The sequence below is a fragment of the Martes martes genome (genome assembly GCF_963455335.1).
Source record: "Martes martes genome assembly, chromosome: 11".
Taxonomy (NCBI): domain Eukaryota; kingdom Metazoa; phylum Chordata; class Mammalia; order Carnivora; family Mustelidae; genus Martes; species Martes martes.
In genome coordinates, this window is record NC_137899.1 from 9,268,508 (window position 1) to 9,294,771 (window position 26,264).

At 46.6% G+C, this 26,264-nt stretch overlaps 1 protein-coding gene across 1 annotated transcript in view; it reads right to left on the reverse strand.

Moving 5' to 3' along the window:
- VOPP1 (VOPP1 WW domain binding protein) overlaps window positions 1–26,264 on the reverse strand; it is a 106,977-nt gene that overhangs the window by 11,161 nt on the left and 69,552 nt on the right. The window contains exons 3-4 of the mRNA XM_080819128.1: window positions 21,160–21,237; window positions 15,067–15,203 (exon numbers count right to left, since the gene is read on the reverse strand). Coding sequence (XP_080675254.1) covers window positions 15,067–15,203; window positions 21,160–21,237 — 215 coding nt within the window. The remainder of the gene's footprint in view (window positions 1–15,066; window positions 15,204–21,159; window positions 21,238–26,264) is intronic.

Genomic DNA, 26,264 nt, shown 5'->3' on the forward strand with positions numbered 1-26,264 from the left:
TCCATTATTTTTACTTTATGTCTTACATTTGATCCATTTATTAAGATTTTTCTCTTCTTCTCTTTTTTTTAAAGTAGGCTCCACATCTAGCATGGAGCCCAACATGGGGCTTGAACTCATGAACCTGAGATCAAGACCTGAGCTGAGATCAAGAGTTGGACATATGACTGAGCCACCCAGGTATCCCTTAATGATTTTATTTTCAAGTAATCTCTACATCCAATGCGGTGCTTGAACTTACAACCCTAAGATCAAGAATCACACGCTCTACCAACTGAGCCAGCCAGGAACCCCAAGTCCTTGATCCATTTTAAGTTAGTTTTCATATACAGTGTTAGGGAAGGGCCCAATATCACTCTTTTGCATAGGGATTTCCAATTTCCCCAGCATAATTTGTTGACCAGACTGTCCTTTGCCCACCAAATGGCCTTGGTCCTCTAGCTAAAAGTAATCTGATCAGATATGCATGGGTTTATTATGGGGCTCTCTATCCTATTCCATTGGTTTGCTTATCTGTCTTTATGCCAATACCACACTGGTTTTGATTAAGGTAGCTATTTAGTAAATTCTGAAATCAGGAAGTGTGAATCCTCCAATTTTTATCTACTTTTTCAAGACGGTTCGCTAATCAGTGTCCTTTGAGATTCCATATGAATTTTAGGATGGGTTTTTCTATTTCTGTAAAAAACATCATTGGGATCTTGATAGGGTTTGTCTAGACTCTGTAGAATGCTTTGGGTAGTATTGACATTGACATTTTAACAATATTAAGTCTTCCAAACCATGAATATGAGATCAATTTCCATTTATTTACATCTTTAAAAAAATTTTTTTTAAGATTTTATTTATTTGACAGAGACAGAGATCACAAGTAGGTAGAGAGACAGGCAGAGAGAGGGGGGAAGCAGGCTCCCCACTGAGCAGGGAGCCTGATGCGGGGCTCAATCCCAGGACCCTGAGATCGTGACCAGAGCTGAAGGCAACGTCTTAACCCATTGAGCCACGCAGGTGCCCCTATTTACATCTTTTAAAATCTCTTGCAGCAATGTTTATAGTTTCCATCGAACAAGTCTTTCACCTCCTTGATTTCATATTGTACTGCTACGGTAAATGGAATTGTATTTTTAATTTCTTTGTCAGACTGTTCACCGCTCATGCATAGAAATTTAACTGATTTTTGTGTTGACTTGTTTCCTGATACTTTGCTGAATTCATTTATTATATCTAAAAAAAATTTTTTTTGGTCAAATCTTTAGAATTTTCTACATGTAAGACCTTATCATCTGTAGTTTCCTTCTTTCCTTTCTTCTTTCTCCTCTCTTCTCCTCTCCTCTCCTTTCCTTCCCCGCCCCCCACCTCTCTCTCTTTCTTTCATCTTTGTCTGGTTTTGGCACCAGGGTAATGCCGGCCCTGTAGAATGTATTTGGAAGTTTTCCTACTTTTCCTACTTTTTGGAATAGTTGAGCAATAGGTATTAACTGTTCTTTAAATGTTTGGTAGAATTCACCTGTGAGTCCATCTGGTCCTGAACTTTTGTTTGTTGGGAGTTTTTTGATTACCAACTCAAATTCATTACTAGTAATTGGTCTGTCCAGATTTTCTATTTCTTTGTGATTTAGTTTTGAAAGATGATACGTTTCTAGGAATTTATTAATTTCTTCCAGGTTGTCCAATTTGTTGGCGTATGATTTTTGTAGTATTCCCTTATAATCTTTTGTATTTCTGTAATGTCAGGTCTTTCTTCTCTTTTGTTTCTGATTTTATTTATTTGGGTCCTTTCTCTTTTTTTCTTGATGAATCTGGCGAAGGGTTTACCAATTTTTTATTTTCAAAACACCAGCTCTTGGTTTCATTGATTTTTTTCTACTGTTTTGATGAGGTAGTTGAACCCTTGAACCACACCACGGTGAGGAGCACTGGCCACCTGTACAGTTAAAATCCACATATAACTTTTGATTCTCTTGCAACATAACTAGTAATAGCCAACTGCCAACGGGAAACCTTACTGATAACATAGTATATTTTGTATGTTTATATGTATTACATATGGTATTTGTACAATAAAGTAAGCTAGAGAAAATGTCATTAAGAATATTGTAAGTAAAAGAAAATACATTCACAGAACTGTACTATATTAATTGAAAAAAAAAAACCCACAAATATACGGACCTGCACTGTTCAAATCTGTATTGTTCAAGGGTCTTCTTGTGAGTTACATCAGGACAGTTTCTGTCAGTGCAATTTTTGTCTAGGTGAGGAGAGAAATTCCTGGTGCTTCCCATTCCTACTTTTCCCCAGAATTCTCTGCTAATCATTGCTTTTTGATCTAACTTAGAATGTTAATAGCTTGCCTAGCATTGGACTATCCTTACTCTCTTAAGGAAGATCAACGTTTGGTTACAGTGGTTTACTTCTTTGACAGACTGTGTAATTCAGCATTCTAAGACTTTTGTATTTATGCTCATTAAACACAATTCAGTATAAGTTAATAAGTTGTTTCCAAGTTATACCGGCTTCATAAAACAAATTATGTAGATTTCTACATTTTTTCCATAATTTTCTGTACCTTGTAATAATTCATACACTGTTAAAATGCACTGATTCTTAAAAGTTTCAAAGATACCATATGAATTTAGAGCCATTCTAGAAGTTAATTCTTCGAAAAGTTCTTCGAACTCTTGCTTGGTCCACCGAAATTTTCAATGTTCTGATGCATCTTTGATGATGTATACTTTTCTATCTTGCCCAGCTTTCCATTTCATGAATACTTCCTTATAATGTTTAATCTTCTCTGCACCTTTGATTTTATTTTTTTTCCCTGTTTTACTAATTAGATACATCAAGGGTAGGACTTGCAATGACATTTACTTTTATTGCTTTTGTACTAACTTTTAAATTTGCAAATCTATTCTTCTGCTTTGTGCAATTAATTTATATTTTTATTATTTGCTTCTTACTGCTGTCTGTGAGTTTATTAGTTTCAGAACCTCTTTCAAGGAGAGGTCAGTTCATTTGCTTTCATATTTTAAACTTTTAACAAAGAATAAAGCTATGAGAACACCTCTAGAAGTCAACTTCTTACATACACTGCATATATTTTTATATTAACATTCATGCTGATTCCCACATTCACTTGTGTCTTCAACAAATACTGAATCCCTGCTACTTGCCACACCGTTCCTGGCACTTAAAACACAGCAATGGCAAAAACGAAATCTCAGTCTTTATGATGCTCACAGCTAAGAGAGACAAAAAGCAAGGTAAAGAACAATAAATACAGCACATTAATCGATATTAAGTGTTAAAAATGAAAATAAAGCAGGGATGTTAGAAAAAAGCAAACAAGGGAGGAGGAAAGGGAATGCAATTTTCCACTGTATACACAGGGAGGGTCTCACGAGAAACTGAAAGAACTAAAAGAAATGAAGAAAGCGGGGCGCCTGGGGGGCTCAGTCGGTTAAGTGTCTGCCTTCGGCTGGAGCTGCGATCCCGGATCGAGCCCTGCATCCGACTCCCTGCTCAGCGGGGAGGCCTGCTTCTCCCCCTCCTCCTTGCTTGTGGTCTCTGTCGCTATCTCTGTCTCTCAATTAAATAAATAAAGTCTTAAAAAAAAAAAAAAGAAATGAAGAAATCCACCATGAGTGTATGGGGCGGGGTAATGGAGAAGCATGCCATGTGTATATGGCGGGGGGAGGACTTAGATGGAGAAAGAGCCTTTCAGGAAAAAGGAATGACAGTGCAAAAGACACCAACATAGCAGCCTAGAAGGTCTGAGGAAAAGCAAGAGGCCCGTGTGCAGCGGGAGTGGAATGAGCCGGGAGGACCGCAGCAGGAGAGGTGAGTGGGAACCGAAGAGCAGCAGGGAGGGGAGATGTACGAGGCAGGCAGGGGCCTTGCTGGCCACTGTAAGGACCTCTGACTGTGAGCAGGGCGTGTGGCCTCAAGAAACTGGAAGTCTTTCACTTAGGGAGCGCCGGCCTCGCTCTAGGGTCTGCTTTGTTGGAAACAGACCAAACCCGGGGAAGTGGGAAGCAAGACGACTAGTTAGGAGGCTCCGGTGAGAAGGTGAATCAGAGGTGGGCAGCAGTAGGGGTGCAGGTGGGAGAAAATGTCAAGACGGCTTTAGGCCGGAGCAGCGGGAAGAACAGAGCTGCCATTTGTTCGGATGGGAAGACTGCGTGGGCAGGCTCGGGGCGAGGTGGGGTAAGTCCCAGACCCTTAGGGTCCTCCCTCACTGCTATCCTTCATTGGCTCAACAGATGATTTAGGGAGTGTTCTTCTATTTCCAAGTGGGAGCAGATCATTTATTTGCTCATTTACAGATTCCTTGAAACTGCAAGTTCAGAACCACTAGTACTAGCGATTACTGCCACTTTCGGAGTGTTGCCTCGGGCCTGGGGCTCCACACTGTGTATGGACCATCATCTCGTATGCAATGACCCTAAGAAAATCTCTTGGGATCTCAGCCTCACAGCTCAGGAGCTTGGAGCTTAAGGAAACGGAGTCACATTCCCAAGATTGGCTAGAGAGGCATGAAGTTAGAAATAAAACTGAGATCACCCTAGCCCAGACCCTGAGGTATCTGACTTCTGGTTTTTTTTAACTGATTTAGATTTTCTTGGTAGTGCAAAACTCGATAAATTCTTTTAAATGTGCCAGTAATTTTTATACTTCGGTCAGATTCGGAGTAGTGCATGAGCACTCCTACAGTTCACAGCATTCTTTCCTCTCATTTCTACGTTTTCATTTTATACACTTGAATTTATTTAATACATAATTCAAGTCATATCTTCACAATAGATCATTATTTTTACCAGCATTAAAAAGACTTCTTTTTTTAATATGTGTATATATTCAGGAAATCATGGGTTATTTCTTGACAGGTAAATAAAAGGCTGGTAATACTGGTAAGCTGAAAAAAAGAGAACCAGGGCAGAAATGACTTTGTATATTTCCGCCTGCATTTATTACCCATCACAAGAAGAAGGGCCTTTTTCTACTGCTTCTTTGGGAGGACTGTGGAGGGAGGGAGTTAAAAGGAACATCTGTAGTAGGAACCTAATACTTCCACGCTGACCTGCCAGGGTTTATAGAGATGATATAGAGAACTGAAATACAGCTGAGACACACGTGAACACTGGGGTCCCAATGTCCCCCAAGAAAAGGCAGCCGCAAGCTTTGTGAGCCAGGTAGAGCCGAGTAAGTAGGAAACAAAACCCTTCCACCAGAAGTTTTCACTTTTTCTTTCCTGGCTGAATAAATCAGAAGTTGAGTGAGGACAAGTTTTACTCACTACTGATGATTTTTTTTTACAACAGAAGCCAAACGAATTGTTCTAAGAATACACTGGTATTCCAAGGAGCAAATCCTAGAGCACAAGGCAGAAAAAGAGCAGCAGTGATCACATCCCAACAGAGATTAAGGACTGAATTCTCCTCCAGTCCTGAGGCCCTCAAAGGTTCTTACACGGGCTTTACTGCTTAGCTTATAGGAGATTAGTTATTACTACTAATGCCCACCCCTCATTGTTTTGCTTCTTATCAAACATCTAGATTCCTCTGTGCGGGTGCTGTTCCAAATCACCTGGGGTCTTGTTAAAACGCAGCTGTCCACAGAGCATCTCTGGGATGCTCCCTCCTCTTTTAGAAGAGAAACCTGAGTCCTAAAGAGGTTAGGTCCCTCTGTTCACTGGAACTCTTCTACAAGTCCTGCCAACTCAGAGCCCAGATGGACCGCACACCTGCCCCGTAGCCACCAACCTCCCTGCCGTCACCCTGGCCCAGACCACCACTGCCTCCCACTGAGATGGCAAGAGCCAGCTCCACCTGTGATTCTCACTGCACGTTCTCCCAGTAGCTATCAGATCACCTCGGATCGTTCTCTGCTAAACTCACGCACTCCTATTACTCTTCTTTTTTTTTTTTCCTTTCTTTTTTTTTTTCCTATTACTCTTCTGTTACATCCTTCAGCAGTCTCTCTCTAAAGCAGTATATATCACTGGATTTTTAACACAACTTGATGAGATTTTAACACATTTAGAGTCACTGTGATATATATTGTAGGTAGTCTCCGACTATCATATTTTGCTTTTATGTCTCCTCAACGTTTCTCGCCTAGTCTGCTTCCTTGCCTTAAAAAATGTTTATTACTATTTTTGATGCTGATTTAGAATGCAGACATGTTACTTTTTTTAGGGGGGAGAGGCAAAGGGAGAGGGAGAGAGAGAATCTTAAGCAGGCTCCATGACCAGCGCAGAGCCCAACATGAGGCGTGACTCACAACCCCAAGATCATGACCTGAGTCAAAATCAAGAGTCGGACGCTTGACTGACTGAGCCACCCAGGTGCCCCAACATGTTACTTTTAATTCCAAGAGCAGATACTATAAAGATGAGTAATAATGAATAAATTCAAAATAGTAAATACTACTATAAAGATGAATAATAAATTCAAACTGAATACTGGAGTTCCTTTTGTGGAAAATTAGCATTACGGACTTCCTTCCAGCCCTCTGCCAGTCTTTAACTGAAGTTGCGGACAAACATGCTCTTTCCTCTTTCCAGCCCATCACGTGCTTCTCCAGTTTGTAGAAGCCTCATGAACAAAAATGCCTTGGGCAGAGGTGCCCAAAGATGACAAAGGTAATGTCAGAGCTGGCTTTCTTTCACTGAAGCTCTGATGACAGACAGGAGGCCAATTTGGGGGTATGGAGCAGAACACAGAGTACTGACTCATGGGTGGGAAGGTGGGCTTGAACCCGATGACCAGTAGGATACTGTGACTTTCTATGATTTTTCTCTTGTGTGCCTGTGATAAACCAAAAGGAACTAATAAAATGCTCCTGGTTGGTTACATACCCACTGCTAAGCTCGCTTCATTTTCAGTAACAATAATTACCTTCATGGGTCTCAAAGGAGCAGCCAACCTAGCTTCCTACTAGACAGTTTTCCTTCACAGAGACGTAAGGGTTAAAGTATCTTTTCCTTCAAATTTTGATTTAAATTCTAGTTAGTTAACATGTAGTGTAACATTGGTTTCAGGAGTAGAATTCAGTGATTCATCACTTACATATAACTCTCAGTGCCCATCACAACAAGCACCTTCCTAAGTATCCATCACCATGTAGCCCATCCCCCACCCCCTCCCTCCAGACAGCACAAAGTCCTTAAGAGTCTTTTATGGTTTGCTTCCCTCTCTCTCTTTTTTTTTTTCCTCTTTGCATATATTCATCTATTTTGTTTCTTAAATTCTACAACTGAGTGAAATCATATGGTATTTGTCTTTCTCTGACTTATTTCACTTAGTGTAATACACTCTAGCTTCATTCATGTTGCAAATGGCAAGACAGTATTCCTTTGATGGTTGAGTAATATTCCACTGTCTATTTATACCACATCCTTTTCGTCCATTCATCAGCTGATGGACATCTGGCCTCTCTCCATAGTTTGGCTATTGTTGATAATGCTGCTATAAACATTGGGGTGCATGTGCCCTTTCAAATCAGTATTTCTGTATCCTTTGGGTAAATACCCAGTAGTGGAATTGTTGGGTTATAGAGTAGCTCTATTTATAACTTTTTAGGAAACTCCATACTGTTTTCCAGAATGGCTACATGAGTTTGCACTCCCACCAACAGTGTAGAATTCCCCTTCCTCCACATCCTTGCTAACATCTGTTGTTTCCTGAGTTAATTTTAGCCACTGTGACAGGTGTGAGGTGCATTGTGGTTTTGATTTGTATTTCGTAAGTGTTAAATATTAATACACAACAAACAGCAGACAGAAAACATTTTAAATTATCTCCGCAAGACATTAAAAGTCTTCTAAAAAAGATGAAATGTATTAGAGGACACTGAAAAGGTAAAAGGCAGATCAAGTGGAAAATGCATGTTGTATTCTTGCTGAAGTGCCACATGCAACCCAAATATATAGGATAAGAGAATAAAAATTTCAAATTTTTTAATTTTTAAATTCAGGATCTACAGCTTCCACATTTTTCTATTAGATCAGCGGTCAGGGGTTACTACTGCTGTCACTCTGTTTCGCTGTCCTTCCTGAAGAGCCCAGAGGCAGGAGCCATCTGTTTAATCTCCACTGTATGCACTGAGGTTAAGCAAGCACTTAACGCACAGTGCGTGCGCTTAAAACACACTGACAAGTGACAGAAGGAGACTGTGTGTGTACGAGACATCATTTGGGGACCTCTCTGCAACAAGGAGCCCAAGTCTGTCCTTACTTCATCTCTGAAAGGACTAATAATAGCCCTTTCAAATACATTTAGGGAGAAAAGTTCATGATGACAGGCTTGGGAGGCAGTCTGGACAGATGAAGCAACAGACTGGAAAGGAAACCTAAGGACCTTCAATGCAAATGAAGTGGGTGGGAACAGTCTGTCTGACCAGCTTTGCCCTTAGGAACCACGTAAGGAACACACTTCAGACTTGTGTCATCTTCCCTCAAGTATGAGTGGTTTTTAAGAACATGCACTGGGCAGGAAAGGGGATCAAACTCACAACTCTTTTCTCTGTCATTGGCAGAGCAGAGAATAATAAGCAGAAGACTTAAATGTGCTAGAAGTTTCTGTCCCCGATGATCAAAGATTATAGACGGGAACACTGTTGTAATTAAAGTAACAATAAACTGCCTACCAACAGGGCAGGCTATAAAAAACGCCTTTCCTTTTGAATTGCACTCTGCGTGAAGTGTTATCTATTTGTAGTAGCTGAGGATATTAAATTTTTTATGCGGGGAAAAAACCCTCACATTTTCAAATGGAAGGAAAAAAATTATAACTCCCACTTTTATATGGTAGGACATCTAGATACATCTATTTTATATGAACTAAGTAGTGCAAATCATACAAAATAGCAATTGAGTTGTCCTAGAAGAGGAAAGGGTGGCATCAAAGTTGGAAAGAATTACCAGAATCAGAATGACAGAAAGAGAAGACACACAAGCAGAAAATCAGACAGACAGACACATGGAACTTTCTGGAAAAATATTTCTGGTTAGCAAGGAGGAACTCCCTGCTGTGAGGCTGTAATTCTTGGGCTTCAGTAGATGAAACAGCACTCAAAACCACACCTCCTCACTCACCCGAATTGTCTGGTCAACCAGGCCCCTTCTGCCATCAGGGAGGAAGTGGTAAGGAGTATTCTGGTAGCTATGAAAGTATATTAGGACACTGGCATTTGTGACTTTTAAATAAATAACTTAAATATTTCCAGTTACTTTCTTTTACCCAATCCATAAGTTCCAATATAATTTCCTCCTGAAGGGGGTGCCCCAGAGCAGCACAGAGGAGGGGCAGGGAGGAGACTTCCGGGGAAGAACAGGCTACCCCAGCCCAGGGCAGCTGCTCACCAGCGTCTCTTCACCCAGTTTCTTCAGAAAACACATAATGGAACCCTCAGAGCTACAGGGGTTAGAGACGGCAACAGGCTGTCTGGTCTCCGTCTCCACACACCTGAAGCACCGTCGGCCTGAAGTAGAATTAGGCTTACCCCACCTGCTCCAGAACACCAGGCTGTCCCCAGAACTCAAGCAGCTCTGTTTGCGTCTCAGCTCCGATGTGAAGGGTGATCAAACTGTCAGACACACCCCCACTATCCCACCTCCCTGCAGTCAGTGTCATTCAGTCAGACCACTGAAGTCTCTGCAAGTGTAAGATTCAGACATCAGAACTACCAGAAAACCATCAACGGACTCACCACAACTGCACTGCTGGAAAGGAACGACAATGTATCTCTCAGGGGAGCACCGGATGGAATTCGCCATCTTCTTCTATCTTATTCTTTTTTAATATCAGTGTTAGTCACATCAATCAGCATTAAAGGAAGCCATTTTGAAAGAAAACCAATCACATCAACACCACAGACGTCATTACCCCTCACCCTCTCTGACCTCTCTCCATGTGTGTGTGTGCGACCACACGGTCAGAATACACACTCTCAACGACGTATCACCCACCGCCCTCCTCCCCGAACACAGCTGTACACTTGTCTTGCCACAGTTACGTGGCCTTGATCTTCACTATTAACTCTGCTGACCACATGACACCCCACGAAGAAGAGAGGCCATAACTGAATCCTCTTCTCCTTGGTGGGCCTCTCCCTACATTCATCCCGCGCACACCAAGTTCGGCCGAGACCGCCACTGGGGGCTTCCGGAAGTCCAGCCCCTGCTCTCCTGCAGGCCCACGCCTTGCTTTAGCCAAGGTTTTTAGTTTTTTTTCCCATTGTTCTATAAGTTCTTGTTTTTTTTCTTCCAGTTTTATCGAGGTATAATCGACACGGAGCATTGTTTAAGATATAACATAATGATCTATGTTTATGTTGTAAAATGACCACTACATTAAGTTATTCAACATCTACCACCTTACACGGTTATGTATTTTTTCCTTTGTTAGGAGAACTTTTAAGATCTACCCTCTTAGCAGCTTCCAAATATGCAACAAAGTATTAACTATAGGCCTCACATCCCCAGACCTTATTTACCTTATTACGAGAAGTTTCTATCTTTTGACCTTCCTCCAAACCCCCTCCTTCTACAAGCCCTTCAAGGGCAGCAGTGAGGACACCTTGGTCCTACCTCTGCTCCTGTGTGAACACAGCGGCTGCTGCCAGTTAGCTCGCAGAATGAAAGAAGGAAGTCTATCCTTCCTCTCTACCCAGGAGGGCATATTCACAGACCCCGCCAGCAGCACGATGTGGAAAGATTTGGAGGGGAGAGGGCCTATAGCTTTAGGGAGCTCTGACTTTCTCCAGTGACATTTTGGCTACCTCTGTATTTAAAGACTAAACTGAAACAAGGACTACTTTTCTTCATATGATTCCATTTTGCAGCTGAAGTGCCTAGGCTCAGAAAAGACAGTGGCCCACTGTGATCTCATAAACCTCAGGCCTCCTAACCCTCTGTCCAGGTGCCTCTTTTTGTTCCCCAAACATCAGCTTCTCCAACACCCCCCATCTAGCTCAAGGCCCAAATGAGCTAAAAGCCTTGGGCTTCAGCCTCTGCTTCTGTCAGAGCCCACCTCCGAACTTCAGGTGCACACATGGTTTGTCAGCCTCTCCCCCAAGGTCTTGCTCTACGAGCCCCCTAAAACCACGATGCTGTCACAGCCCTCCCCTTGCCCCCATTAGGAGCGATCTCCGCAATGCGTAGATCTGCTTTTCCTCACTCGGCCACGCTGCACTGGGATGCTGGTCCCCACTGGGACGCCGCTGTGTGCCCCTCTGCATACCAGAACATGAGCCGCGACCCTCCCGCCCGTCCTGTGCACGAGTACGGGTTCTCTAAAACCTTCTGCTTTTTCTTCCTCACAAATAAGCAAAACTCGCCAGAATCCACTTCCCCTCCCCCAGGCCAGAAGAAGAGAACTAGAGCCCCCCCAGCAGATCCATGAACACTGTCTCGTGTTTCACGAACATGCTGTGTTCCTGAGCACGGAGCGGTCTATTCCTGGGTGTAACATTTATCCTGGGAGCCTACGGTGTTATGTTAGCGCACTGAGTTTCTCTTGCTAGACGGCCAAGCTCTGCACCGCCTTCCTCTCCCACCACATACCCCAAGGGGCGCGGTGCCCCGAGCATTACAGGATCTCAAGAAACTGCCTCGGAGGGGATGAAACCCACTGACAGCGTGAGACGGGTATGCACCTGGAATCGCTAAAAAGCCAACAGGCCCTATTTTTTTTATGACTAGTTCTAAAGAATCAAATCAAAGCACTTACACTGCTTCCAAGCTCAGCGCTGTGAGCAAATGGCACAGACCTTGATCTGGTCGTGAAATTATGGAAACTGTGCATACCCGCGGCACAAAGCCAGCCTGCCCTCATGTGATACTACGGTGTATTTTGGGACTGACGGCTGCATAGGGCTACAGGCCCGTATGAGGTGTACAAACGGAAGAAAGATGGCGAGGACTCGCTGCCGGGCAGGGGGGCAGGTGTGAGGGGCTCTGGCAGGCAGCTCCCATGGAAATGCATCAGGAGGGGGCCTGGAGGGCACGGGGTGGCTCCCCACTACTCTGAATGCCTCCGACCACAGGGGAATGGGCTCAAACCACACTCTCTGAGATGCTGGAGAGGCTCTGCTTCATCCCCCCCAACAGCCACTCCCTGGCGTTTCTGGGCTTTCTTTGCCGTCTACAAAGGGACAGTTTTTTACCGGGGACTCTCCTGCCCCAGATTCCTACGTTTACGCCGCCTTCAGTAGTATCCTCAGTGGATGTCATGGTCCCAGGACAGACAACAGGTGTTTGGAGCTCTGGGCTCACCCCCACTTAATAGGCATTCCACCTCCCCGTACGGCAGCAGCCTCCCATATACATGGCTTCTCCCCGCATCCTGAAGTTCTCCCCCACAGCCCTCACCACGGTTGGTGACTCTACAGTCATCTGTGCAATCGCACAGGCTTTCACTCCCAGCTGTGCAAACTACGCAATGCACCCGTGGGTAAGTGAGGGCTGGAACCCAGGCTGCGCCGCCGTGTCCCTCGAACCTGCTATGGCATACTCAGGCTGAGTGAGCACTTCAAGCCGGCCAGGGCTCCTGGCTCCGAGTGTGGCCACAGCAAACCCCGATCTCAGGCTGGCCGGTTTCTCAGGCTGGCCGGTTTCCTCAGCTGACAGACAGGAGTCGGCCTGGTGCCTGAGATGTAAAACCTACTGACGCGGGGCTTGCAGGGCTCCTTGGGGGGTCCACAGTAGACAAAAGGCATTAAAACTCACCTCAATCAGTGCTGTTAAAGCACCTGGCAAAGCACCCAGGAGAAAAGGGCAATGAAGGGAGATGGTCTGGGACAAGTTCACCAAGGGGGCATTTTCCGGGCAGACAGAGAGCGCAGGTGGCTCACACGGGCCACTGCAGAAGCAAGGCCATGGGTGGAGGCATGAGGCTGTAAAGGCTTCTGAGTCCCTGGCTAAGGAGTGCGGACTTGCAGGGAACAAAGTGAGCTGGCGGAGAACCTTAAAGCACAAGAATAACATGACCCGTGTGCTTTTTAATTTTTTTATAAAGACCTTTCCAGTGGCACTGCGGCAGACAAAGAGCTGGAAGACACCAGTGACTGCGAAACTTTCAGCCGCCATTGCTCAGGGCTAAGAGTCTGGGATAAGACCGGGGAGGATCTGATGCCTATTTATTGGGTGTGGTTGATAAGGGGACTGAGGACCAGGTGGTGTGCACTGAGATGCAGAAAAGAGGCAGAATGAGGGAAGACGGTACATGGGGGACACACAGCGTCCTCATCTGGAAATACCGAGATACCACAGACATTCAAGGGGTCTTATGTGGCTGGCAGCTGGAGCTCCTCCTGCTCTCAGCGTTCACCCCGACAGTAAAGGGACGACAGACCTGACAGCACCATGGCAAAGGACATGTGGCGTCTTGCATCTGTGGCCACGTGGGACAGGGACTGCTTTTCCCTGTACTACAAATTGACATAGTGATAACAGGGGGGAAAAAAAGAGGAAATTTCTAAGTCTTTGACCCATTTCTCTGATCTACTGTTTTGTTCTTGGTAAAGAAAAAACAAAAATCAAAGGACTGACTCAGGTTAATCCAGATGAAATCTAATTTTGCACCCTCCCCAAATTTACCTGAAAATTTGCACCTCACCCTATGCTAGAGAGTACATTTGAAGCTAGACAAATATTCCCAAATAGGAAAGATTAAAAATCCACCTGCACGTGAAAAGTCATGCTACCCCGATTTAAATTTAATGTAGAGCAACCTCTGAACTGTTACGGGAAATCCATATTCAGATCTTTTAGCAACATTTAAAAAAATTATAAGGAGGATTCTTACCAAAAAAAAAAAAAGCTACGGAGTATCTGGTGTAAAAAAATGAATCAACAGATGTCCATCCTCACTCCCTTTGCATCGTGAGAACAGCAGAGAGAAAACTTTTTACACTAAATCCCCCTAATTCTTTTTGTTTTTAGACAACTTTTTTGAGTTATGCCTGACATACAAAAAGCTAACCACTGTTAACGTCTACAACCTGGTGAGTGTGGAGATAAACATACATTGTGAAGTCATCACTGCGATATAAGCCATAAATCTACGCATTACCTCCAAATTTATGATTATGAGGGTAAGAACACTGAAGGTAAGATCTATCCTCCTCACATTTTAGGTTACCGGGGCTGTCAACTATAAGCCTCATGGTGTACAGCGCATCTCTAGGATGTAAAAACCATGGCAGGAACTACTCCTAGAGTTCTGTCCACTCGTGATGTGCACGGGAGATGCCCGATGCCTGGCCTCACACACAGTGGCCGAAAGACAGGAACTCTAACGGGCAATGCCGAGCCACCCTCTACCCCCTCCTCCTCAGAAGGCTCCCTCAAAGGGGAGGGAAACATCTCACACATCATGTCAAAAATAGGGAACCAGCGTGTGTCCCCAGGGAAGCTTGAATTCACCCACCACAGTACCTGAGGGTTTTAGATAGTTAAAGCAATTTTGTAAGAATGAAGACACCACTAATTTTTTTTTTTGACTCAGTGGCATCACTTTGGGTAATGCTGCCTAACGAGGCCAAATGGAACTGGTACAGAAATGTCTGTAGCAGCACTACTGTGAGGCATTCCAAATACTAGTAGATTGCATAAATAATTGTTGAATGAATGAATAAACAACCAAGCAAGAGAAACAAATGATCAGCAATGACAGAATATCTAAGCAAATCACCACTTAGTGGCAAAATTAGTATCTAGCCCCAGTGCATTAGGAATGGTAAGGACACTTGTTTGTACACAGAAACTGGGACATGAAATAGTTTTTAAGGGAAAAGAGCCAACAGTGTGCATATATGAACCGCACACACACGCATAAAAGGTGTGCCACGATTTGGGTGAGAAGGTGCGGTGACAGAGTACAATCCAATAGACGCTGCAGTTTCATCAGCACAGACGCGCAGTGAGGCTGATCAGCAGAACTGAAATGAACACACAGGGCCTGAATTTTTGCTTCCAGCACGCGTGGTAGCAGGGACCCTTCCAGATGCTTGCAGGGGACACAAACACGACAGAAAGGAGAGACGAGGACAGAGGGCTGGGCTGACCTGGCGCGGGGTTCGGGGGCTGCCGGGTGTAGGACACGTTGAACGCAGGCTCCTCGATCAGCGGCGGGGGGTACATGCGTCTCCGGATAAAGAAGCCGGCTCCGCAGCAGAAGAGCACGCCCATCATCAGCAGGAACCTGAGCGAGAGCACAGCGGTGAGGGGCTGCTCGCGGCCGACCGTGGCTTGGCCCAGGCTCGAGGGCCCTAGGAGTGGGGGATCCGTGAACAGGGACTCGTGAGTGCAGGGGTGCCAGGGGCCCAGCACCTGACTCCTCAGGCTGGCCTTCCCCTGACATTTCCACCAGGACATTCTTGGGTAGGTGGCACCTGCGAGGGACTCTGGGATGCCCCTGAGTGGAACTCGCTCACACTGAGAGGCTAAGTGAGCTTTCTGTCTCAAAATGCTCCGGTTGGTTAGCCGCCTTCAAAGGCTTGATCGATCACTTTCTGTCCGTGGCTCTGACCCCAGCTCAGTCCTTTTAGTCAAAACTGGAGATGGCTTCTCAATCTTGTCTGAACGCAAGCCATGGCTGCCCCAGCTCTCCTCACCGTCTGTGTCCCCCACTTTCCATTCTTCACAGGGAAAGCAACAAGGATAAGCACATCTATCCTTCCTAGCAGTTTTCTCTCCATTATTACATGAACAGTCAAATTTTAAATGGTGGCCGTCCTAGAGCACACCTTAATTACAGAAAACCTATAGGACTAGAGAAAATACAGTCAATAAAAAAGCTGCAGATGAGAAATCTCTTAAGTCTGGCTGACATTCTCCTACCGTGACCTTAAAGTCTGACTGCTTTAATGGCAGGACCTTTGTCTCACTCATCTAAGAATTCTCAGGGACTGTCACACCGCTGGCATTTGCTAACTGACTGACAAATGGATAAACAGTTTCTTCTCACCTCACATTTGCACTGTACCTTGTCTTTCTAGAAACAGGGGAAGTCATTCTGAGAAGAGCCACTATGCACAGACATAGCTGGGAAACCCTTGCCTCTCTCTGACCTGACAATATTATGGGACTCAGGGAACCTTCCAGAACCTCACCCAATATACCCACACTATGTGGGCAGATTATCACCCTGTGAAAGATGAACACGCAGCAGAGCCAGTTGCATCATGGTTAAAGGCACCTGACCACACAGAAATGAAATTGAAGAAAACAGACGATAAAGAATTTAAGATTCCTAATACGATGTTAAGTGCAAATCCATCAGTCAGTCAGTCAGGAGTTACTGGACAACCTTGGAACATGGAGTAGGAAGAAAGATCAGAGGCACCAGACAGGAAATGATTCAGGAAAGGGCTGAAATTGTGGCTTTCTGACCTGTCTCCTTGTTCGTTATGCCTTCAACAATTTTTAAGCAGCTTCTCTGTTCTTGTGCATTATAGGGAGTAAGGTGAGGTCCCTCCCCACCCATTAAACCTGAATTCTGGTAGAGGAGGGAAGAGCAAACAATAAACTTAGAAAATCAGTGATTTATAGCTCTGGTCAGTGCTAAGAGAGAAACGTGATGGTGCAGTCATGGGGCGGGGGGTGTGCGTGTGTACATGGTAAAATACACATAATGTAAAACTGACCATTGTCACCATTTTCAAGTGTACAAGTCAGTGAAACAAGAGGTTTTAAACAAGGGTATGTGTAGAGTGAGGCAATAAGAAAAACGTGCTTCCCTTCAACATCTGGGCTGAATACTGAAGGACGGAAAGCAAGCAGCAAGCTGGAGAGGAGGGAAGGCATGTTCTGGGTGGAGAGGACGGCTCCTGTGCTCCAGCAGGAAGCTGGGTAAGCAGGAGGCCCCAGAGGATGGCTGTGGGCCGCCGGCCTGGGGAGCTCAAGAAACCCCACTGTGCCAGGGCCTGGCATCTCGGCGCTGGGGCGCTGGAGCGCTGGAATCCCAGAGGGAACTGTTTCAGCTCTTAAAGCTAATTTCCCTCGGGTAGACTCAGTTATAATCTTACATTCAGCGGTAGGTCCAACTGTAAGTATCTGAGCAGAAATAGAAAGCAGAGAGAGAGGCTGATTGTATGTGAGGATTTGCCTTTTCAAGTAACACTATCACTCACCCCCGACAGACCGGGCTCCCCGGACTGGAAGATACACAAGACGTCTGAGCTATGGGTCTCTTCCCTGAGATAAGCTGAAATGTGGTTTACACTGTCAAACGGAATTCATCTTCTCCCAGCCAAGTAAGAACGACAGTGCTCCTCCTACTTCAGAACGCTGGCAAGTACAAGGCAGGCACAGAACAAAGTCTCACGGCAAGAAACAAAGGCCGGCTTCGGTATCAATCATCATCATCGTTCCTCACTGAAATGTTAGTCTGAAAGCACTCATTTTAACAGAGAAACTGATAAGGAACAGGGAAATGAGTGTACAGGAACAAGGAAAGAGAGAAAGCAGGACCTCGGTTAGGGAAAAGAAGTGGTACAGTAAGAAGGGCTGTGTACTGACGTACTCAGGACTGACTGCTGAGCAGGTTTGGGGAACTTTGCAGGGATTAAGAGAGGAAGTTCCTGCCTTTTGTATTATCAAAAGTAAGCTGATTTGTTCAATCCCGTTTGTTTTTCCCAATCCCTTTCTGCCCTCCCCCCAGCACTTGGTTCTCTCCCAGGACGACTCTGCAGGAGTGGGAGCCCCCAGCAGCAGGGCTCATGGGCAGAACCCTGCCTGGTTTTCCTCCTTCCCGGCGAGCTTCCCAGCTGAAGCAAGGGTGCTCTCAGTCTAGTTGTTCTAATCCGAATGATCTCATTCAGACGGTGTTGGTTAAAGATTACTCGAGATTTTAGAACTGGCATGGAGGTTTGAAAGCATTTTCCTCCAAAACCTTCGTCCTATGGTAAGTAGACAGACTTCTTCAAAAACAAGGTGGGACCCGGGTTGGAGAGCAGCCCTTGCTTCCCTCCATGTCCAGCTCCGCACTCCCATCCCCTGTCCCTCTCTTCCAACACCTGCGCCCCACCTGAGTTTCCTGCCACTCTCTCACCACATCGGCTCTTCTTATGTCTCTGTCCCATCAGTGTGCTGGTCCCTCTACACAGAACACCCTTGCTGAGACCCGGTCAGAAGATTTCTCAGCTTTTCCCCATTTTTCTGGCATCACTCTGATTTAAACACTGGTTTAAGACTCTCCACGTCCATGGGTGCCTGGAGGGCTCAGTTGGTTAAGCATCTGCCTTCGGCTCAGGTGGTGATCTTGGGGTCCTTGGATGGAGCCCTGCATCGGGCTCCCTGCTCAGCGGGAAGTCTGCTTCTCCCTCTGCCTCTGCTCCCTGCTGTCATGCTCTCTCTCTCTAATAAATAAAAAATCTGGGGCACCTGTGTGGCTTAGTGGGTTAAGCCTCTGCCTTCGGCTCAGGTCACGATCTCAGGGTCCTGAGATCAAGTCCTGCATCGGGCTCTCTGCTCGACAGAGAGCCTGCTTCCCCCCCTCTCTCTCTGCCTGCCTCTCTGCCTACTTGTGATCTCTCTCTGTCAAATAAATAAATAAACTCTTAAAAAAATAAAAATAAAAATAAATCTGTTCAAGAAAATAATAAAACTCTCCACATAAAATTACCTATTTAGACATCTGTCTCTTTTAGGAGCCTGACTACTGTAAGTGCCTCTCCAGGGGGCCCTCGTGCATACCAGACCCTTAATGTTTACCCAGAGAAGAAATGCACTGAGCGGGAAGAACCCAGGCATCCTCTGACTTCAGCTGGGGCACCTCAAAATTACACCTCAAGGGGCGCCTGGGTGGCTCAGTGGTTTAAGCCTCTGCCTTCGGCTCAGGTCATGATCTCAGGGTCGTGGGATCGAGCCCCGCATCAGGCTCTCTGCTCAGCAGGAGCCTGCTTCCCCCTCTCTCTGTCTGCCTCTCTGCCTAGCTCTGATTTCTCTCTGTCAAATAAATAAAATTAAAAAAAACAAAAAAACAAAAAAAACAAAATTACACCTCAAGGTGTCTTCTGGCTATATCCCCACTTTACAACATGTGGTCAGAATCTCAACACTAATAACTTCATCACATCTGTCATCTGTCACTCCTTGTTTGATGGCACTCACAAGATGCCTCTTTGTAGGGATTCCACGAGCTCACCACATGCCATCTTACTAATGTGTCCCAACTCTGACAAGGGGCCCTGGCCAGGGCCTCAATGGCACCTGACTGCTGGTTCAGGTAAAGCTTCCTGGGAAAGCCAACAGAAGATGCTCTAGTTTCCAGGCCTTCATATTTTTCCTGGACTCTCGATTTTTTAATTCTTTTTTTTTTTTTTTCCAAGAGAGTGAGCACAGGGGTGGGGACGGGGGGATGCGAGGCGGGGAGAGAGAGGATCCTAAGCAGACTCCACGTCCAGCACGGAGCCCAACCCAGGGCTCCATCTCGTGACCCTGAGCTGAAATCAAGAGTCAGATGCTTAACTGAATGAGCCACCCAGGTGCCCCCTGGACTCTCAGTTTTGTTTTGTTTTAAGACTTTTATTTATTTGACAGAGAGAGATAGAGAGAGAGTCCAAGTAAGCAGAGCAGCAGGCAGAGGGAGAGAGAGGAGGCTCTCCGCTGAGCAGGACTCGATCCCAGGACCCTGAGATCATGACCTGAGTGGAAGGCAGAGGCTTAACCCACTGAGTCACTCAGGCGCCCCTGGATTCTCAATTAAAAAAAAAAAAAAATCATATGATACCTAAACTTTGACAAGTTTTTTTCATTTTTAGGAACACCTGGTGCTTTAGGCAAGCTGGCTATTTCAGGATTCTTGTCCCAGTCTGGTCTCGTTGTCCTACACAAGGCCCCTTGGAGAAAACATTCTGAGGGCGAGTATGCGTGAAGCCAGGCCGAGCTCTGGAAGCCCCCCCCCACCGGTCCTCCTGTCCCTGCTGTGGACTAGTCCACTCCACCTTAAAGTGCACCCCGAAATGCTTGCAGTTAGAAAATCTTAGGCCAAAAAACATTTACCTTCATTTATAGAGTTTTAGGCACCAACATGGCACCTGGTTCAGGACAGCTTGCTAGAAGTGGTGACATCAAGACGGGGGATGTCCAAGCCAGCCCTGAGGGAGGCCAGGCTAGGGCCAGATGTGACAGGTGAGCTGAGCCCCCAAATGACTGATGCCCCAGCAAGGAGGGGGTGACAGTGTCAGGAGACCAGCCTCTCCTATCAAAGACAACGTGACACGTGGAATCCCCACTCACAGGTGTTTTCCCTAGTCAAAAATTGGTAAAAGTTGTCAGAAGGGAAAGAGAAAACCTCAAAAAATGTCAAACGGCTGCTGTAGTATGCTCAGTGGAAGTCTTAAAGTCTCTGGAAGCCAGTGAGGTCAGATCCAAAAGTCATCCAGAAGCTTTGGGGAGTTCGCCTGGAGGGCAGCCCCACCGCAGGGGAACCGAGGAGGGTGAGCGCAGGAAATGCCCCGCTGGCTTCAGGCAAATCCTCTCCCAGCCAGGCCCTGCCGTCCCTGGGATCTGAAGCAGTATCTCATCTAGAGTGTCAAGTAAATTTTCAGATATACCCCCAGACGGGTGTCCCCCGAGGAGGGCAAGGCACGGGCTCTCCCGCTGTGACTGGAAACCGCACCTCTGGCCTTCCGGGATGCTCTGGCAGCAGTACCCCCTCACTCCCTCTCGGGGTAGAATTCTCGAGACTTCACACAGCTCCCAATTTCCCTCAGCAGAGCTGGAAGGCCGGCAGCAGGCTGTCCGTCCCAAAAGTTAGCTTCAGCTGACACAGCGTGAATGGGAACGGCAGCGGGGACATCAGAGCAAGTTTTGCTAATTCTCAGTCTTTCAGACAATCACCCTCAGTCCCATCTCAGAAACCAGGAGTTGCTGAAGGGACGACACCGCCATCCCGCCCGCCCACCCTCCACCGGATGGGCTCCTCTGTCCCAGCCACAGCCTGTGAAAACGGGAACGAGCTTCCCGCGAACTGGGAGCAGAAGTGCTCATCATGAAGCCGGTCTGAACATACCTGTTTTCTTGACCGAGGCTGTCCCCGCAACCGAGACCCCAGGGGAAGGTGATGTGGTAATACTGAGTGTGGCCGCGGCTCTGGGGGGCAGGAGGCGGGAGGGAGAGCAAAGCATTGGAGACCAGGAAGAGTTGAGACCTACCAAAAATACCAGAGCCTCTGGATGGAGAGGGCCCGCACGCAGCACCTGGAGCCACAGCAGTCCTCGTACGGGCGGCATCTGCAGGAGAGAGGGGCAGAGGCTGCTCAGTGTCCGGCTGGAAAGGCAAACCGAACCAGGCATGAGGTCCAGGCCGATTTCAGGGCCAAGGACGGAACCGACCGCTGTCCGTCTAGACGCCCAGACAGAAAGTACTGAGACGGACGCAGCTGGCATCGTTCAAAGTGCCGTGTTGCCTCCACATCCCCATGTGCTGGACCATCTTCTGGTGAGGCCTGTGACCAAAGACCCGCAGGAAACCCGCCCACTCTGCAGCTGGAAGGAAACTCAACCACGGGCCCGAGTCCATGCGCTGTAGGTCCCGCTCAGCGCCCGACCCCCGCCATGATGAGGGGCAGGAGAGGGGCGTCCCGCACTGTCAAGTCCAGCGCGAGCTTATGAAGTCGGACGGCACAGAGGGTTAGTCCTGGTCTCGCCACTTAATGGCTGCGGGACGTCTGACAAGTTACTCAACCTCTGTGAGCCTCAGTTTCCTGTAACAGAGTTTTTGCAGTTTCCCAGTAAAATGGGGGGGAAAGGCAGGACCCCTGTAAATGACCGCTGTAAGTTCTACGGCCATCGTCCTTCTGCAGTCTGCTCACGGGGCTGTCCTTGCTCTTGCTGCCGCTGTCCCCTCCCTGGTGCCTGAGGCGGGGGGGGGGCGCTCAGGACTCAGTGTGGACTCTAAAGAGTCAAGTTAGCTTCCTTTCCTGTTCCGCCCCCCAATCTTTTTTTTTTTTTTTTTTTAAAGAGAGACTACCGTGAAAGCTGAAGCCCCTTGGTTCGCAGTTTGGAATTTACAGAGCAACTTTCACTCCAGTGACATGAGTCCAAGTGGTCGTGGGTGGGGGAAAAGGAGCAAGGTGGGCTGTTTCTTAATAACTTTACATGGCCGTAGAGCTGTGATCTACATGCCTGTCAGTTGTCTTCTCTTAAAAGAAAATCGCTGGGAGAAATACACAGTTTGATCCAGGATCCTAGACACTGAATTTGTAGGTAAGTCCTGTACAAACTGACTTGTTAAATGAAGAAAAATGTGTAGAAAATAGCTCCCTAGGAAATATAAGTGAAGACTAGTTAAGATGGTGAGTTAGGAGTTACGTGAAACTCAGTAAGCCTGAGCTCCAGTGCTGTTTGTCCTTGGCTGCCTCCCAGAGCTTGCGTCCGTCTTTTTAGCTCCCCAGCCCCGGAATGCTGCTAAATCCTCCATCATTTCAAGGACCAACTGAGCTGAGCGACTCCTGTGGCACCACCACCACCACCAGCAGCACGAGAACCACGCACACACACACTCTCCACAGCACACGCATGTTTTCCCACCCAGGCCTCCCACAGCCCATAGACATGGACTTGTACGTACCAGGTAGAACTCGTTACGATTGCCAGGAGATGCTCCCATAAGCTGGTACCAGAAGGTGATCTGTTTAACCTGCTTTAATCAACCAACAAATAGCAAAGCACCAAAGTGTGTGCTTAAAAATGCTGCTGGTTGAACAAAGGAAAAAAGAGACAAACGGAAAACGGACTCTGAACTATGGAGAACAAACTGGTAGTCATCAGAGGGGAGGTAGGCAGAGGGAAGGGGGACGGGTGATGGAGATTTCAAGTGCACTTATCACGATGAGCACTGATAATGTGCAGAATTGTTGAATCATCGTATTGCACACCTGGAACTAATATAACACTGTATATGAATTTTATACTTGAATTAAACAATTTTAAAAACGCTGCTGGTTCTTACAACCTGTGCGTCCATCAAAAAGCCACCAAGGTGCTACTAGGAACTTGTTTCTGTGCTGGACCCTGGGGGTGGAGCAAGGAGAAGCCAGACAGAAGTCCCTGCCATGGAGGAGCTTTCTTTCTGGCAGAGAGAGACAAGCAAGCAAGAAGAAAAATATGAACTGTGTTGGATGGCAGCAAGTTCTACTTCGGTGAAAAATAAAGTAGCAGCTGGCAAGCTGAAAGCAAGGGTCAGAGGGGGTGGCAGGTAAGACAAATTCCAACAGGGTGTTCCGGGATGACTCACTGAGAAGGGGACACCTGAGCAGAGACCACGCAAAAATCCAGCCTGGCAATGACCTGGGCTGGCACGAGCCCTCCGTGCTGGTGGAGGAGTGCTGGCTCCAGTCCTAACCGCACAGACACTGCGGCTGCACGTGGAACAGAACGGTTAAGCACAGAACATGAGAGGAAATGAAATGCCCGGTTCAGGGGGCTGCGGGGGGTGGGCAGGGAATCCAGGCCAGGGCTGGACCAGCAAGGACCCAGTACCACCCAAGCAACACACTCTGCCCACGTGATGCCCAGCACTGTCCCCAGCAACTTCTTCATGCCCCTCCTCCTCAAGAATCTCAATAGTCTTGGGTAACCAATATGTGTGTCCGTGTGTGTGTGCATGCTGCACATGCACACATACCACAAGGTGGTACGTAATCTAAGACTCTCCCACTGGCTCTAAGAAGTAGCTGCTGTGTGGTAAGAGGCCATATGCTGGAGACGGGGGGTGGTCTCCAGGAGCCTGGTGCAACCACCAACCGGCCAGCAAGGGAACTGGGACTTCAGCCTGACAACCACAGGAGCAGAATTCTGCCAACAACCTGCACGAACTTGCAGAAGAACCCTGAGCCACAGATGAGGACACAACCCGGCCAACTCCTGATTTCAGCTTTGTGAGAACCAGAGCAAAGGACCCACTAGTGACTGCAGTGCCCAGACTTGTGATCTACAGGAATTGTAAGATAATAAATGTACATAGTTTCAATCTGCTAACTTTGCAGTAATTTATTACGAAGCAATAGAATACGAATCCAAATAAGAACAAAGGTTACAGGTAATGAGCACTTCTTACATCCTAGACACTAGGGCAGGTATCTTTACCACTGTCTTTCTCTCCTAGAAGGAAAGTTCCTCCATGGCAGGGGCTTCTGTCTGGCTTTACCAGCTTTACCACTCCCTCATTTAACACGCAGAGCACCCACACACAAGGGAAGTGTTATTAGCTTCAGCTTTGAAAGAAGCTAAGAAAACAAAGCATCCGGGATATTATGCCTCCTTTCAGTCCAGGGCACAATCTGCTAAAGCCAAGAATGGACCTGGCCGGCATTTCGAGAAAGTGTTGGCACAGACACTGCCTCTCGGGTAATACTCAGTGTTCCACTATCAAAGGGGGACTTCTTTGCCCTCCTTGGTCTGCCTCCTCTACAAGCTGCTATGGACCAAGCCATCCCAGCGATGGTGTGTGGTGACTATACTCAGTGACACCAATTTCATAACCATTTAGCTCCTGTGAATGAACCAAATGGAAGGGACAAAGAGAAGCAGGGCAGGGAAGGGATGCCTGAGAACTAGGAAAAGGGGTTGAGAAAATGTAGAAGGTGAAGGTGAAGTTTACTGTGGTGAGAGCCAATCCCAGAGGGCAAATTCAGCCCTGAGGAAGCAGGAGGGAGAGGAAGGATATTCAGCAAGACCACGGAACCTGAGACAATGTGAGCAAAGCACTGAATCCTCAGGCAAATGGCAGCGGGTCCCGGGGACAGAGTCTACAGAGAGAAACTCAGCAACCACTCTTCAATAATGTCTGTAGGGGTTCTAGCTTTAATTTGGAACTGTATATTCACCCCAAAGATTCCCCAAAATGCCTATACCACCCTATGTCAATAACAATACAATACAATTAGCAGATCGCTTAATCATAAAAGATAGAAATAATACAGTAAGATGTGATATCAGGTTAAAGTATGATGTTCATTTGGAAGGGACAACCAATGCTCCCACAATATTATACATCAGAACTGTGTTTTTCAACTACTGTGACCCACTAGTGGGTTGTGAAATCACGTAAGTTGTGATATCCATTTTATAAAGGTAAAGATTGATTTTAAAAAATCGGAGGGCATCACATGTAAGAACTGTTCTGTGAAACTTCTCTTTCGCTCACATATACACCATACAGATATGTGTGTACTTGGTCGCAACACAAGGGTATTTCTTCAAAGCTTCTGTTGTGTAAGCCCCGAGAGTGGACAAGCTCAGGTTTCTGTTGTGTCTAAATGAGCTTCTTTCATCCGCCTGGGAGGCTGAGGGCAGCGTTCAGGTCCAACCAGAAGCTTACTTCCTGCTGTCAATGGTGCTGGGCTAAGGTCTGTTTCAGGTCCCCCGTGACTTCTGCCTGGGTGCCACACTGGTCAAACGGCTGTTGCGTTTTTATGCCAATTATACTGAAAGATGCCTTGCGGTGATCAAATTCTAGAAGATGCAACTCTCATGAAAGCCCTCTCAAGTGGGGACGCCCACGTGCCTACTTACGAGCTCCCCCTGAAGGAGGGCAGGAGGTGGCTGTGGGCGGTGGAGAACAAAGATGGCACATATTTGCAGCGTAGGAGGAACGAGACTGTTAATCTCTCCATTGCTCTATTGCCCTTGCCACCACGATGTTTCCCATGTCCCTCCCTCTGGGCTCTGCCCGTAACTCTAACTTGAGCTGCCTTGGGCACAGTTCAGAGCTGAAGTCGTACTCAGGGAGTCCATCCAATTCTGGCAAATGTAAACTTGGTATAAAAAAGGAAAGCAGGTAAAGGGATAAACATCTGGTGAATGGATCATCTTCCAAGAGCTGAATTTGATAAAAATGCTAACCCTTCCCAGCTATACTTACAAGCAAGCATTTGGTACTTCGAACCCTAAGCCCCTGCAGCATCCTATTTCCCAGGTTAGAAAAAAACACATAAGACATGAACTTCTAGAAGCCTCTTGTCTCAAACTCTACACACACACACAAACACACACACACACTCTCTCTCCCCTCGGCCTGAGAATCCAGACGGAAGTGTAAGGACTTCGAGTTCCTAATTCAAATTACTCTCTGTTGGCAAGAGTCAACATCTAAGTGCTCTAGCTCTTACTTTTCAGGATCCCAATTTGGAACGCTAGCAGTAAATATTTGTTGTCAACTGATTATCTGCTTTCTTTTCTCAAAACAGAGCAAGCTTTATGCTCCCTTGTTTCGCGGCAGACTCATTCACTCCAGGCCTACTTGTGGCTCATCTGCG